General features: G+C 49.0%; 1 protein-coding gene and 2 pseudogenes across 1 annotated transcript; all 3 read right to left on the reverse strand.

The window, feature by feature from the left end:
• Window positions 1-284: 284 nt before the first annotated feature.
• Window positions 285-1,105, reverse strand: LOC105865941 (small ribosomal subunit protein eS6-like; annotated as a pseudogene).
• A 2,597-nt stretch (window positions 1,106-3,702) lies between these two features.
• On the reverse strand, window positions 3,703-3,800 carry LOC142861546 (uncharacterized; annotated as a pseudogene).
• Window positions 3,801-8,986: 5,186 nt separating this feature from the next.
• LOC105865940 (putative testis-specific Y-encoded-like protein 3) lies at window positions 8,987-12,758 on the reverse strand. Its single transcript, XM_012754983.3, has one exon. It carries the CDS (start codon window positions 12,401-12,403, stop codon window positions 11,333-11,335), a length of 1,071 nt encoding a protein of 356 aa, XP_012610437.2. The 5' UTR covers window positions 12,404-12,758; the 3' UTR covers window positions 8,987-11,332.
• Between the last annotated feature and the right edge of the window lie 414 nt (window positions 12,759-13,172).

Here is a 13,172-nt window from a genome sequence, read left to right on the forward strand (position 1 = left end):
TCTTTTTTTTTAGAAAAAACTAGTCCTTCATCAAGTTTCTTGTGTTTAGGATTTGTTGAGTTCCTTAGATCTATGTGTTTATAGTTTTCATGAAGCTTGGAAAGTTTTAGGACATTATTTCTTCAAATATTTTTTCTGTCCCTCATCTCTTTTCTTTCCTTCAGCAATTGTAATTACCCATATGTTAGGCTGCTTGAAGTAGTCCAACCACTGATTCTCTTTTCTTTTTCTTTTCCTTTGTTTTGATTCTTTTATCTGTGTTTCATTTTTTTTTTTTTTTAGTATATGGTCTTATTTATTATTTAACTCAAAAAATCTTATTTTTGGCTCGACTCAGACTTAGAAGTAGATGCTCTCAGAGAGGACAGCCTACGTCTCTTGGCAATCTGTTCCTGGCGCTTTTCTTTGGCCTCCTTCATTCTCTTAGCCAAAAGTTTAGCATATTCTGCAGCCTCTTCCTTATTTTTCTTAGTGCGCTGCTTCTTCAGAGCAATGCGCCGGCGTTTATGTTGCAGGACACGTGGAGTTACAAGTCGCCGAATCTTGGGTGCTTTGGTCCTAGGTTTCTTACCTTCTTTATTTAAGGGCTTCCTCACAACATACTGGCGAACATCATGTTCTTTAGACAGATTGAAGAGTTTGCGGATTCTGCTAGCTCTTTTGGGCCCCAGATGACGAGGTACTGTAGTATCAGTCAGTCCAGGGATATCCTTCTCTCCTTTTTTTACAATAACCAAGTGAGAACACTCAGGTTGGCATCCACAATACAACCACGAACGGATTTGCGCTTTCTTTCTCCAGTTCTCCTTGGTCTGTAACAGGAATGCCCCTCACTCAGTAGCAGGCGAACACGGCCATGGGTCAAGACACCCTGCTTCATGGGGAAACCTTGCTTGTCGTTCCCACCACTGATTCGGACCACATAACCCTTCCCTTCTTCACCCAGAGCATCGGCAGCAACTTCCGTGGCCATACGCTTCTCATAGAAAGTACGCAGTTTGCGTTCATCGTCCACTTCAATGAGTTTCTGGCAGCCAGTGGCTGGGAAGGAGATATTCAGCTTCATCGTGAAGCAGCTGATTGCCTCCGAGACGCCACGAAAAAGAGCTGGGTTTCATTTTGGATAGTTTCTATTGCTATTCTTTTGAATTCACTAGTTTTCTTTCTTTATTTTTTTTTTTTTTTTGAGTCAGAGTCTCACTCTGTTGCCCAGGCTAGAGTGCCGTGGCATCGACCTAGCTCACAGCAACCTCAAACTCCTGGGTTCAAGCAATCCTTCTGCCTCAGCCTCTGAAGTAGCAGGGACTACAGGCATGCGCCATCGTGCTTGGCTAATTTTTTCTATATATTTTTAGTTGGCCAATTAATTTCTTTCTATTTATAGTAGAGACGGGGTCTCACTCTCGCTCAGGGTGGTTTCAAACTCCTGATCTTGAGCCATCCTCCTGCCTCTGCTTCCCAGAGTGCTAGGATTACAGGCATGAGCCACCTTGCCTGGCCTGCCCTTTTCTTAATTGGGTTGGTTTTCTGTTGTTGAGCTATAGTTATTTGTATATTGTAGATATTAAACCCATACCAGATATCTGATTTACAAATATTTTCTCCCATTCTGTAGGTTGCCTTTTTCATTGTTTTTTTTTTTTTTGAGACAGAGTCTCGCTTTGTTGCCCAGGGAGTGAGTGCCATGGCGTTAGCCTACCTCACAGCAACCTCAATCTCCTGTGCTCAAGCTATCCTACTGCCTCAGCCTCCCGAGTAGCTGGGACTACAGGCATGTGCCATCATGCCCGGCTAATTTTTTCTATATATATTAGTTGGCTAATTAATTTCTTTCTATTTTATAGTAGAGACGGGAAGCTCTTGCTCTCACTCTTGCTCAGGCTGGTTTCGAACTCCTGACCTCGAGCAATCCGCCCGCCTCGGCCTCCCAGAGAGCTAGGATTACAGGCGTGAGCCACCATGCCTGGCCTTCATTCTGTTAATAGTGTCCTTTGATGAACAAAAGTTTAGTTTTTTAAATTAAAAAAAATTTTTTTTAAGGCCGGGCGCTGTGGCTCACGCCTGTAATCCTAGCTCTTGGGAGGCCGAGGCGGGCGGATTGCTCAAGGTCAGGAGTTCAAAACCAGCCTGAGCAAGAGCGAGACCCCGTCTCTACTATAAATAGAAAGAAATTAATTGGCCAACTGATATATATATAAAAAAATTAGCCGGGCATGGTGGCACATGCCTGTAGTCCCAGCTACTCGGGAGGCTGAGGCAGAAGGATCACTCAAGCCCAGGAGATTGAGGTTGCTGTGAGCTAGGCTGACGCCACGGCACTCACTCTAGCCTGGACAACAAAGTGAGACTCTGTCTCAAAAAAAAAAAAAAAATTTTTTTTAAGGCCGGGCGCGGTGGCTCACGCCTGTAATCCTAGCTCTCTGGGAGGCCGAGGTGGGCGGATTGCTCGAGGTCAGGAGTTCGAAACCAGCCTGAGCAAGAGCGAGACCCCGTCTCTACTATAAATAGAAAGAAATTAATTGGCCAACTAATACACATAGAAAAAATTAGCCGGGCATGGTGGCGCATACCTGTAGTCCCAGCTACTCGGGAGGCTGAGGCAGGAGGATCACTTGAGCCCAGGAGTTTGAGGTTGCTGTGAGCTAGGCTGACGCCATGGCACTCACTCTAGCCTGGGCAACAAAGTGAGACTCTGTCTCAAAAAAAAAAAAAAAAATTTTTTTTGGGATAGCATCTCACTATGTTGGCCTGGCTGGAGTGCAGTTGACTGACTATTCACAGGCACAATTATAAAGCACTACTTTCCTACGCTCAAGCAGTCCTCACACCTTGGCCTCCCAAGTAGCTAGGACTATAGGTGTGTGCTACTGCACCCAGCCAAAAGTTTAATTTAAAGGAATTCTAATTTATCTATTTTTTTTCTTTTGTCACCTGTGTTTTTAGTGTCATATCCAAGAAATCATTGCCCAGTCCACTGTGATGAAGCTTTTTCTCTATGTTTTCTTGTAAGAGTTTTAGAATTTTAGCTCTTACATTTAGGTCTTTGATCTATTTTAAGTTTTTTATGTGGTGTAACAGTCCAAATTCATTCTTCTGCTTGTGGATATCCAGTTCTCCCAACACCATTTGTCAAAAGGACTATCCTTTCCCTATTGAATGATTTGGCACCCTTGTCAAAAATCTTTTGACCATACATGTGAGGGTATACTGAATTTTTCAAACTTATGGAATAAAATTAGAATAACTTGTATTTATCTGCCCAGGTTAACATTTCTTTCAGTTGTGGGTTGGTTTTGATTATTTCCCTCATTTTGGATTGTGTTGCCTGCCACTCTGCAGGCCTGATAATCTTTGATTGGATGCCAATCATTGTGAATTTTACCTTGTTGCATGCTGGATATACTAATATTTGTGATTTATAAATCCTCTTGAGCTTTCTTCGGGGTTAATTTACTTGGAAATAGTTGAATCTTTACAGGTCTTGTTCACAAGATTTTTTTAGGTAAATCCAACCAGTGCTCATTCTAGAACTAATTATTTGCCACTACTGAGCAAGAGCTTCCTGAGTGTCCTGCCTGATACCCCGTGACACCCTAGGCCATGATGGCTGGTGGGAACAAACACCATTTCCCACCCAGGTGAGAAGCAGGCACTGTTTCCTCTAATTCTTCCTCATGGTTCTCTTTTTATTCTTCTGTTTCACATCAAACAGGTAATGTGCCCACATAGTAACAAGGTTTGAGGCAGGCACAGTTCATGCATGTGTGTGAAAACCCAATCATCAGCCAGGCGCAGTGGCTCACACCTGTAATCCTAGCACTCTGGGAGGCCGAGGCAGGTGGATCGCTCAAGGTCAGGAGTTCGAAACCAGCCTGAGCGAGACCCTGTCTCTACTAAAAATAGGAAGAAACTAATTGACCAACTAAAAAGATATATACAAAAAATTAGCCGGGCATGGTGGCGCACGCCTGTAGTCCCAGCTGCTCGGGAGGCTGAGGCAGGAGGATTGCTTGAGCCCAGGAGTTTGAGGTTGCTGTGAGCTAGGCTGACGCCACGGCACTCACTCTAGCCTGGGCAACAAAGCAAGACTCTGTCTCAAAAAAAAAACAAAAAAAAACCATTCATCATACTTATGAACTACAAAAGGATCTTCCCCGATGGTTCTTTATCTGGCCATAGGTAGTTTCCTCACACACACGTGCTCATACTCTGCTGAATATTCAAGGAGACCTTCTGCCAGTCTCCAAGAGTTTCTCTTTGTGCAGCTTTCTCCTCTCTGGTGTTCTGGCCTGTACACTCTTGGTCTTCCCAGACACTGAGCTCTCTGTCTCTCCAACTCATGGCATTCACTGGCTCCATTTTAGTTTCCCCTCCCAATGCTGTAGCCTGAAAACCCTCTCAAGGCTGGGGGCTATCACAGGGCTCACCTCATTTGTTTCTCATCAGTCTAGAATTACTGTCCTCTGTTGGCCAATGTCCAGAGCCTTGAAAACTACTGTTACATGTTTATTATCTCGTTTTTCTGGTTGTTTCAGGTGGGCAGGTAAACGTGATCCCTGTTACTCCATCTTGGCTAGAAACAGAAGTCTCTACAGCTGCCTTTTTTCCCCTATAAGATCACAGGGTCTCTGCGAAGGACTGTGTTGAGTTTTACTAAGTGTAAGGGCTGCTCACACAGCAAGTGCTTAATCATTTATTCCTGCTTCATCCACCCAATGGGAGTCTAAAGAGCCTGCCTCCTAGGAATCTGAGTTTAGCAGTGACTTGGCTCAGCATAAGGAAATCTCTAAGTCCAGAAATCTTGCAATTGGACTTATGCTGGCCCAGAAGTCAGCATCCTTTAACCCTGAAAGCCATCACTGGGTGAAAGTGCCAGCTAGAAGCATCCCATAAAAGGGCCAAATTGTAACTGTGAGCCCCTACAAGCGATGCTCTGAGCTGCCCCACTAACATTATGAGCAGACATCCATTTCCTCTGATGCTTGGTCTAAGCAAGTCTCTCCACCCTGCCAATAACTGATTCAAGAGTGGGCGCATGACCTAGTTCTAGCTAGTAAGACACAGGACCAGGAAAGTCTACAGTGGCTTCTGGGAAAGTTTTCCTCCATTTTAATAGGAGTCATGGTAAGACACAGCCTTCTCTGAAGCTGCCACATCCCAGTGTGACTCTTGGAGCTACTGCTATCATCTTGGCACCAATGAAAATGAAACCAACAAGGATGGTAGATCAGAGGAAGAGGCATCATTGAGCTGATGAATGAAATAGCCCCGAAGCCTGTACAAGTCACCTCTGGATATTCATGTAAGAAAAAACAGGCTATTGTTTAACTCAATTAAAGTTAAGAGTTTCTAATAGATGCCACCAAAAGCATCGACACTAAGCCAGCCACCTGGAGGTGCATGGGAAGTGGGAGGCCCCTGGAATGGAATTTTTCCTCCTGCTAAGGAGTTCTAAGTTTCTCCTTTGGATGAGTAAACACCTGCCAGCTGTGAAAAGACATGCCCAAGGCCAGGTGGTGGGGAATTGGCAAGAGCAGGCAGCAGCCCCTTGCAGGCCTATCAGCCTTCCAACTGGTACCTGATCAACCGCAGCCCTGCACCCCAAGATCCTGAGTCAGCTTTGATGGTGGGGCCTGCAGGTGGGGCCTCAAAGTTGACACACTCAAGTCAACATTTAGCTCTCCTGCAGAGCAAGGGCAAGCAGACACCGGCGACTTCCCTGAATTTTTGTGCTGAAATAGTATCTTTGGAGGAAAATATCAAAGTCCCCTGAGCTATAATCAAGGCAGTTGTAGATTACAAGTAATTGCCATAGTTTCGGGACGGATTTTTCTCAGATCGAAAACTTGTCCAAAGTTCGTTCCTAGGCAAACAGAACGAGGCAGGCATCTGAGACTGGGGGTGAGCAAAACCCTCGGATCTGAGGCTTGTGTTTGTTCTCCACACCAGAGCAGAAAACCCCCTCCTTAGCTAGGCTTCCTTCCTCTACCCTTGCAGTACACATGAGCCTCATGGCCTTCTCGGTAGTATGGATCAGGAATGGGCCTGAGGACATTTACTGCCCCAACTCCAAGACTGCCTGGAAAGGGTTGCCTTGGGCGGTAGAGACTTCCTATCCCCAGAGATACTCAAACCCTGGAAGGCTCTTCAGCAGGTGTCCATGCCTTTGTACAAGCTGTCCTTTGCCAGGGTTGCCTGTCTTCCTTTGGCCTCCTGAACCTCGAAGATGCGGAGCATTCATTCATCCCACAAAGAATTATGAAGCCCCCAACTGTACCAGGTGCTATTCTAGGTAAGGGATTCAGCAGTAGGTAAAACAAAGTCCCCAGGAGAGTACAGAAAAAGGCAGATGAATAAATGAACATACAATATAATATCAGGTGGTTCTATATGCTCTAACAAAATCCAAATCAGAGAAAGGGGAGGGAGGGTGACAGGGTGAATTTTAGAAAGGGTGGTCAGGGAAGGCTTCCCCTGAACAAGTGAAACTAAACTAACAGTTGAGCCAAGAAACCTTAATGAAGTGAGGAGCCAGCCATGCAAGTATCTGGAGAAAGTTCTAGGCAGAGGGAACAGGAAGGTGTTGAGCTAGGTTTGAAGACTAGCAAGAGGTTGGGTGTAGCTGGAAAGTGATCAAAAGCAGAAGAAGCATAGGAGATGAAGTAGGCGAGATGACCAGAGAGAGGTCAGATCATGAGGGCCTTGCAGGCCGTGCAGAACATGTTGCCTCTTCCTCTTGGGTGAGGTTGAAGCCTTTGGAGGAGAAGGATGTAGTCTGACTGAGGTTTAGAGACCCACTCTGCCTGCTGTATTTTGCTGTTTCTCTGACACATAGTAGGTGCTCAATAAACACTGGTGGTTATTATCACTGTTTTGCAGCCTCACCACTGGACCCCTGAGCTCACTGAAGGGAGGGACCAGAACAGTATCTCACACCTAGTGGTGGTGCTAAATTTTTGTGGATAAACAAATGAGTGACCCAGGACATGAACAAGTGAGCAAGCAGGAGTGGGTTTTGAGGACAAAACTCACACCCCAGAAGAATGGATGGGGGTGTGCAGTTGTTGAAGTGAAAAGGAAGCATGCCAGTGGCTGTGTAGCAGAAAGAGCAGGTAAGCACCTGTTTTAATAAAGTACCATTGTCCAGGACCTAAGGGCATTCAGGTTGCAGCTGGGCCCAAATTTGTATAGCAGGAGCCAAGGTTGACCTGCCAGCCCCAGACACAGGCCAGGCAAACCACATGGGGCACCAGCTCCCAGGATGCTTAGAGGCTCACCCTGATTCCCCTGGGACCATCAGGGACAGGGCTTTGGCACAAGACACCCAGAGGGTACAGCCCAGCCAGGCATTGATGCCCAAATTCTGGTTTTATTTTTTTATTTTTTTTTATTTTTGAGTCAAAGTCTCACTCTGTTTCCTGAGCTAGAGTACTGTGGCATCAGCCTAGCTCACAGCAACCTCAAACTGCTGGGCTCAAGCAATCCTGCTGCCTCAGCCTGCCGAGTAGCTAGGACTACAGGCATGTGCCACCATGCCTGGCTAATTTTTTCTATATATTTTTAGTTGGCCAATTAATATCTTTCTATTTTTAGTAGAGGCGGGGTCTCACTCTTGGTCAGGCTGGTTTCGAACTCCTGACCTTGAGCCATCCTTCCACTTCAGCCTTCCAGAGTGCTAGAATTACAGGCGTGAGCCACTGCGCCTGGCCTCCAAATTCTGGTTTTAGGCGGTACTTGGGAGGCAGCAGAGGTTGTTATGTGCTGGGGCAAACACGGAGGGCTTCCTGGAAGAGCTGAAACCTGGATGGACAGATAAGTTTCCCACTGAAGATACTGGGGATCTGTAAGTGCAGACACTCTCCTCCCTTGTTGCCAGCTGCCCCGTGAGATCACCCCACATCTGAGCCACAGTGGATGCCCCTCCCCACTATCCCCAGGATAATGCCTGGGCTTGGTGGTCAGAGTTCCTGTTCTCAGAAAGCGGCCTCAGCCTACACATCCAGCCTTGCCTCTCCCAAGCAGCAAACCTAGGGCACAGGCTGTGTTCTAAACACAGCATACATCTCATACTTCAGTGCCTTTGCGCATGCTGTTTGCTCTACTAGGAATTCCCTTCCACAGGCCTACTTTCTAAACTCCTGTGTATTCCCCAAAGCCCAGCTCCAGTGTTCCAACTTCAAAGAAGGCTCCACCCTCTGATCCCACATCATCACATACAGTTGGGGTGAACTGTATACCAAGCTGGACTTAGTTGGGTTCTGTCTCCTTGAGGTGGCCAGTGAGGCCTCTTGCCTGGTGTTAATTATTAGTAGCGACCTCTTTCACTCCCAGATGTGTTCCAGCTGGACAACTATTTATGTGGCCACCCTTCATCACCCCCACCCCTCTCCACCCAACTAAAACCATTTGGGCAGAAACCATGCCTTGTTCTTTATTTTGTCAGAGCCTAGCACAGTACTCCGACTGTGTATGAAGTCATCCACTCACCTCAGTAATTTTTTAGATATTGGATACTGAACCACATTGGGTAAAACAGCAGATGTACGGGTCCCTGTTCTCCTGACACATGTGAAGGGGAAAGAAGAACACAAGATCATTCAGGGAGTCACAAGTGACATGGAGAAAATCACCAAAGGAAGGAAGAGATGGGGAGGAGTAGAGGATTATGTCAGACAGGGTGGGCAAGGAAGGCCTCTGAAGTAGATTTTGAGGCCTAAATGAATTGAGGGAGTCAGAGATTAAACTATCTGCAGGAGGAAAATTCTAGAGAGGGAAAAACAAGTGCTAAAACCTGAGGCTGGACATGCATGGTGTGTTTAAGGAGCAGCAGAGAGGCCAGTGTGGGGGGAGCAGAGAGCAAAGGGGAGATCAATAGGAGATGCTAGCAGGGGCCAGAAAATGTAACACTTTGTCACCTGAAATAAGGAATTAGGATTTAAAAAAAAAAAAAAAAAAAAAAGGGAATGGGGGAGTAACATGATCTAAGTTATTTTTTCTCCAGACGGAAAGTTTTTTATTTTTTCATCATGCATATGACAAAGACAAGTTCCACAAATCCCCTTATAATTAGACAAAGCCATTTTAGGAGTATTTCACTGTTTAGAAGCAGTAATGTCAGTTACAATGATGTCAGTTACAGTGATGTCAATTACAGCACGGCTACCAGGGCACAAATTCAAGACCATTAGAGTTACAGATTTCTTTCTGGAGGTTATCTTTACAGAACATGGTAATAACTTCTAGTCGTAAGTTCCACAAAACCTCCTTATTCAAACTCTACTCCTAACTACAGAGTTATAGTAATAGGTCACAGCAACTTGATAACAATTGTGAATAGTCACGTAAGTTTTCAAACAGCACAGAAAAAGTACATTGACAATCCTGTGAATGTTCTCAGCTAAAAGCAACAAGCAGGTCTGTACAGCTCAATCCCCCAGCAAGCTGAAACACAGGAGGGGATGCATAGGGTCTGACTTCAAAGCAGCAAAATAAAAAGCATACAGCATTAACTTTCTACATACACTTGATCAGACTGAGAGAGAAAACCTCTAAAGTTGCAGTGTTCTGTTATTCTTCTAACTTACAAAACACTGCTAAATGGAAAAAGCAAAAATCAGGGGCTCTCCTACCATCTCTCAGCCGCCTGCCTTTTCAACTATCTCTGGCTCACTGCACTCCCCTGCCAACAGCACCCTCTCTACTGTTTGTGTTAAGGCCTCCCGAGGCCCTGGGGAGCAGAAGACAAGGACTTCCATGGGAAGGGGACTGGTGTGTTCACCACACCTCCTCCCCTCAAATGAAATGACAGGGACAGCCCTGCCAGCCTGATGGGGGGACTTGGAGGGGAGAGGCAGCTCGGCTATTGTACCTATACAAACCCATGATGGTGAGCTTCAAGTTAGTGATAAGTTAAAAAAAAAAAAAAGAAAAAAGAAAAGAAACCCATGGTGAGTTTGGACCTGGTGGGGGAGGAAGAAAGAGTTGGGGCTAACGTTAGTCTAAAAGAACACAGCATAAAATGAAATGATTAACTAGTCTTGCCCCTGGCAACTTCCTGGTCTCTTTGTTCAGCAGCCTTTGCACTATCCCCTTTAGAAGATTCTAGGCCTCGCTGAACAGGGTGGGGCAAGGGAGCAGAGGGGGCTAAGAGAGCACTGCAGTCTACAGGACAAACTCTCCCTCTTTGGGGACAAAGGGAGGCAAATTCAACAAGAAGGTCTGTCTCCTTAGCTGTGTGTAAAAAACCTTGCTTCTTCAGTTGTTTTTGTTTCTGAGCCATCACTTTAAAGAAAAATGTGAGATCTGGGCAGGTGTGGACAAGCCCCATGACCAGAAACCCCCTCCCCAGTACCCACAACCTGGCAGCCTGAAAACACGTTGAGGCAGGGAAGCTCGCAAAGCATCTCGATCTGGTGCAGTTCTAGTAACTGGGGCTCAGGAGGGTGGATTCCTGGGAAGGGATCCCACCCTTGCTCCTGTCTTGAGCACATGTCCAGATATGCCAGCCTGATAGAGTTCCTGGGGGATTAGGGGCTCTCCGGGGCGTTGGCAGGTGGTGCACCTGGGTCCACAGGCAGTTCTCAAGGTACTCGTAGATCTAGGAGCAGGCAACAGGGCTGATAGCCCAGGCAAAACTCATCAAAAGGTGACAGTCAGGCATTGGTGGGGCACAGCACAGACCTTCACAAGCTGATAGCAGGCTGTGATACACGACCAAACAGGACAGGAAAGCAGTATGATCACAATGAATGTGCTGCCAGATGCTCAAAAGTCCACTTGGTGGTAGCCTGGCCTGTGCTTCTGAAGCCATGGAATGTCCAAGTCTGGTTGGCAGCCGGCACCAAATGCACACCCTTCATCTTGGGTAATGAGATTCAGCTTGCCACACCCAGTGTGTGGGGCCACGATGAGCACAGCCAGCATGAATATGAAGCCCAGTATGTTGTGGCCTTGAAGCAGTACACCTCAAAGAGGGACTGGTCCTCCTAGTGATGACTTGTAGGTGCCTGTGTCAAAAATGGGTGGGAAGGCCACTGTCATATAGATAGGTCCAGGCCATGAAGATGATGGCAGTACACGTCCACAGCATGGAGTGCTTGGTGTAGATGCAGTGGCTTATGGCAGTCACGTGATGTTGACCCAGCATGAAGGCCATGTGGAAACAGTAGAGACTGGCCACGAGGGCCACAATCTTGGAGCTCAGTCCACGAACATGCAGAGGAGCCAGTGTGCACAGAAAAGAAAGCAGACAGCAAAGTGCTAGCCACTGGCCTGAGCCCAGGTCCACAGGTGAAAGGGGGTCTTACGTAGGCACCACATCCTAGGGCAGGACTTAGCCAGACTGGTATCCGTAGGGCCTAGGAAGGGCTTCTCTGGGCCACCTTGCTAGGCCTCCCCTGGCTCTGTAGGGCCTATCCCCCAGCAGGTAGTACTGCAGGGGGTTGGGCCACAGTTCATCTTTGATAATCTGGGCAACCCTGTCGGCCTCTGGGAGGCTGTGCTGTGAAAACCAGCTGAAGAAGCTTCGGACAGCATCCCGGTTTCTTTGTACCAGGGCCGGAGGTTCCTGGCCTCGGTGCCATCGGATAGGAGTTGCAATAGACACCACTTGCCCAGGGGATCTGCACTCATACTCCTTCACTATCACCTTGTTTCGGAAGTAGGGGTTGCTCCAAAAGCGGAACTTGAACTTGCAACCTGATCTGGCCTGCTCCCTCACCTCCAAATTCATCAAGTAGCAGAGCATGTCTTCATCTCGGGGGCTAATCAAGGCTGACAGCTGCGGGTGGTTCAGGAAGGCCGTGACCCAGAAGCCCGGAATATTCTGGATGATGAAGCTTCTACGAGCTAGGTGCAGCCTGCGCATCCGCCCCAAACTGCGCTGGAGCCCGAGGTAGGCCCTCTCGGCCTGGGCACGCACGGCCGCCAGCTCCCACTGGAGATCCACAATCAGGCCATCCAGGTTCAGGGGTGCCTGGGCCTCATGGGCCTCCGCGTTCCCCTCCAGCTTCTCCTCCCCTGCCAGCTTCTCCTCCCCCACCTGCTGCTGCTTCTCCTCCGCGGCCTGCTGCATGAAGATGGCGCCCTGCTCCGTCGTCACTTCCTCGGCCTTCCCGCAGGCTCCCGCCCGAGCCCCCCGGCCCTCTGCGCCACGGGTTTCTGGGGCCTGTTTTCTGACCAGGCTGTTTTCCCGGCTTGGGGCGGCCGCCGCGGCCGCGGCTTCCCGGCGTCCGGGTGGATGCGCTGCAGTGCCGGGGCCTGCTGCGGGGTCGGCCTGGCAGCGCTCCATGGCTTCTCGGGCCCGGATCGCGGGGACCGGGCGCGCGCCCCGCTCCTGCGCAGGGCCGGGCTGCGGGCGCGCGGCGCTTCCCCGGGCTCCCGTCCCCTGCGGATGGTCCGCCATCACCTGCGGATGCCTCCGGCCGGGAGAGGCTAGCGGCGCGCGGGCAAGACTGCGGGTTCTGCGCGAGGGGCGGCGGCGGCAGGCGCTGGCGGCTGCTGCGGCTGCTGCTGCGGTGGCGGCGGCGGCGGCGACGGCGGCGCGACCGCGGGCGGGAAGCTCCGCCCCTCGCGCCCCTCACCCCCTCTGAATGTGATTCGCCAGGGTCCCTCGGCCTGGAGGCCTGGCGGAGGGGAAGGGGGCTGCCGGGCGGGGGGACGCCACCGCAGGCGCCAGGTAGAACTGTTCGCAGATTAGTCGGACGCTGTCCATGGAGGTGGGGAGAAGAGTGTGCCAAGCAAGGGGCAGCACAGAGCAGACGCCAGGAGACAGGCCCCACCCCAGTCAAGGACCAGACGCAAGGAGACAGGCCCCACCCCAGTCAAGGACAGTTATAACCTTCCCTTCACAGCCGCCAAGCTGAGCGACTGCTGTTAGCAGATCTAGGGTGGGCAGGTGGGAGTCGCCCAGCTCCCACGCTCGAGTGGTGCTTTGGGGCAGCTGTAGAACACTTGCAGCCTTGCAAGGGATCAATTACCCTGGCACTGCAGAGGGTCAAAAGGTATCCCGTGCAAAGACTGACGAGACCCAAACTGCGAACTACAGATAATGGCAATAATTGCCAGGCACATGAAGGTGACTGAAATATTCATGTGGGGAGAATAAGCAAGGTCAGGAGTGGAAGGATCTGGGGCAAAGGACAAGGGAGGGTCTTAAACGCTGCATACCAGGG

The sequence above is a fragment of the Microcebus murinus genome, chromosome 16, assembly GCF_040939455.1.
Source record: "Microcebus murinus isolate Inina chromosome 16, M.murinus_Inina_mat1.0, whole genome shotgun sequence".
Lineage (NCBI taxonomy): Eukaryota > Metazoa > Chordata > Mammalia > Primates > Cheirogaleidae > Microcebus > Microcebus murinus.

Coding starts and splice junctions, on each gene's coding strand:
- LOC105865940 (XM_012754983.3), bottom strand. CDS start 12,403: ATGGCGGACCATCCGCAGGGGACGGGAGCCCGGGGAAGCGCCGCGCGC.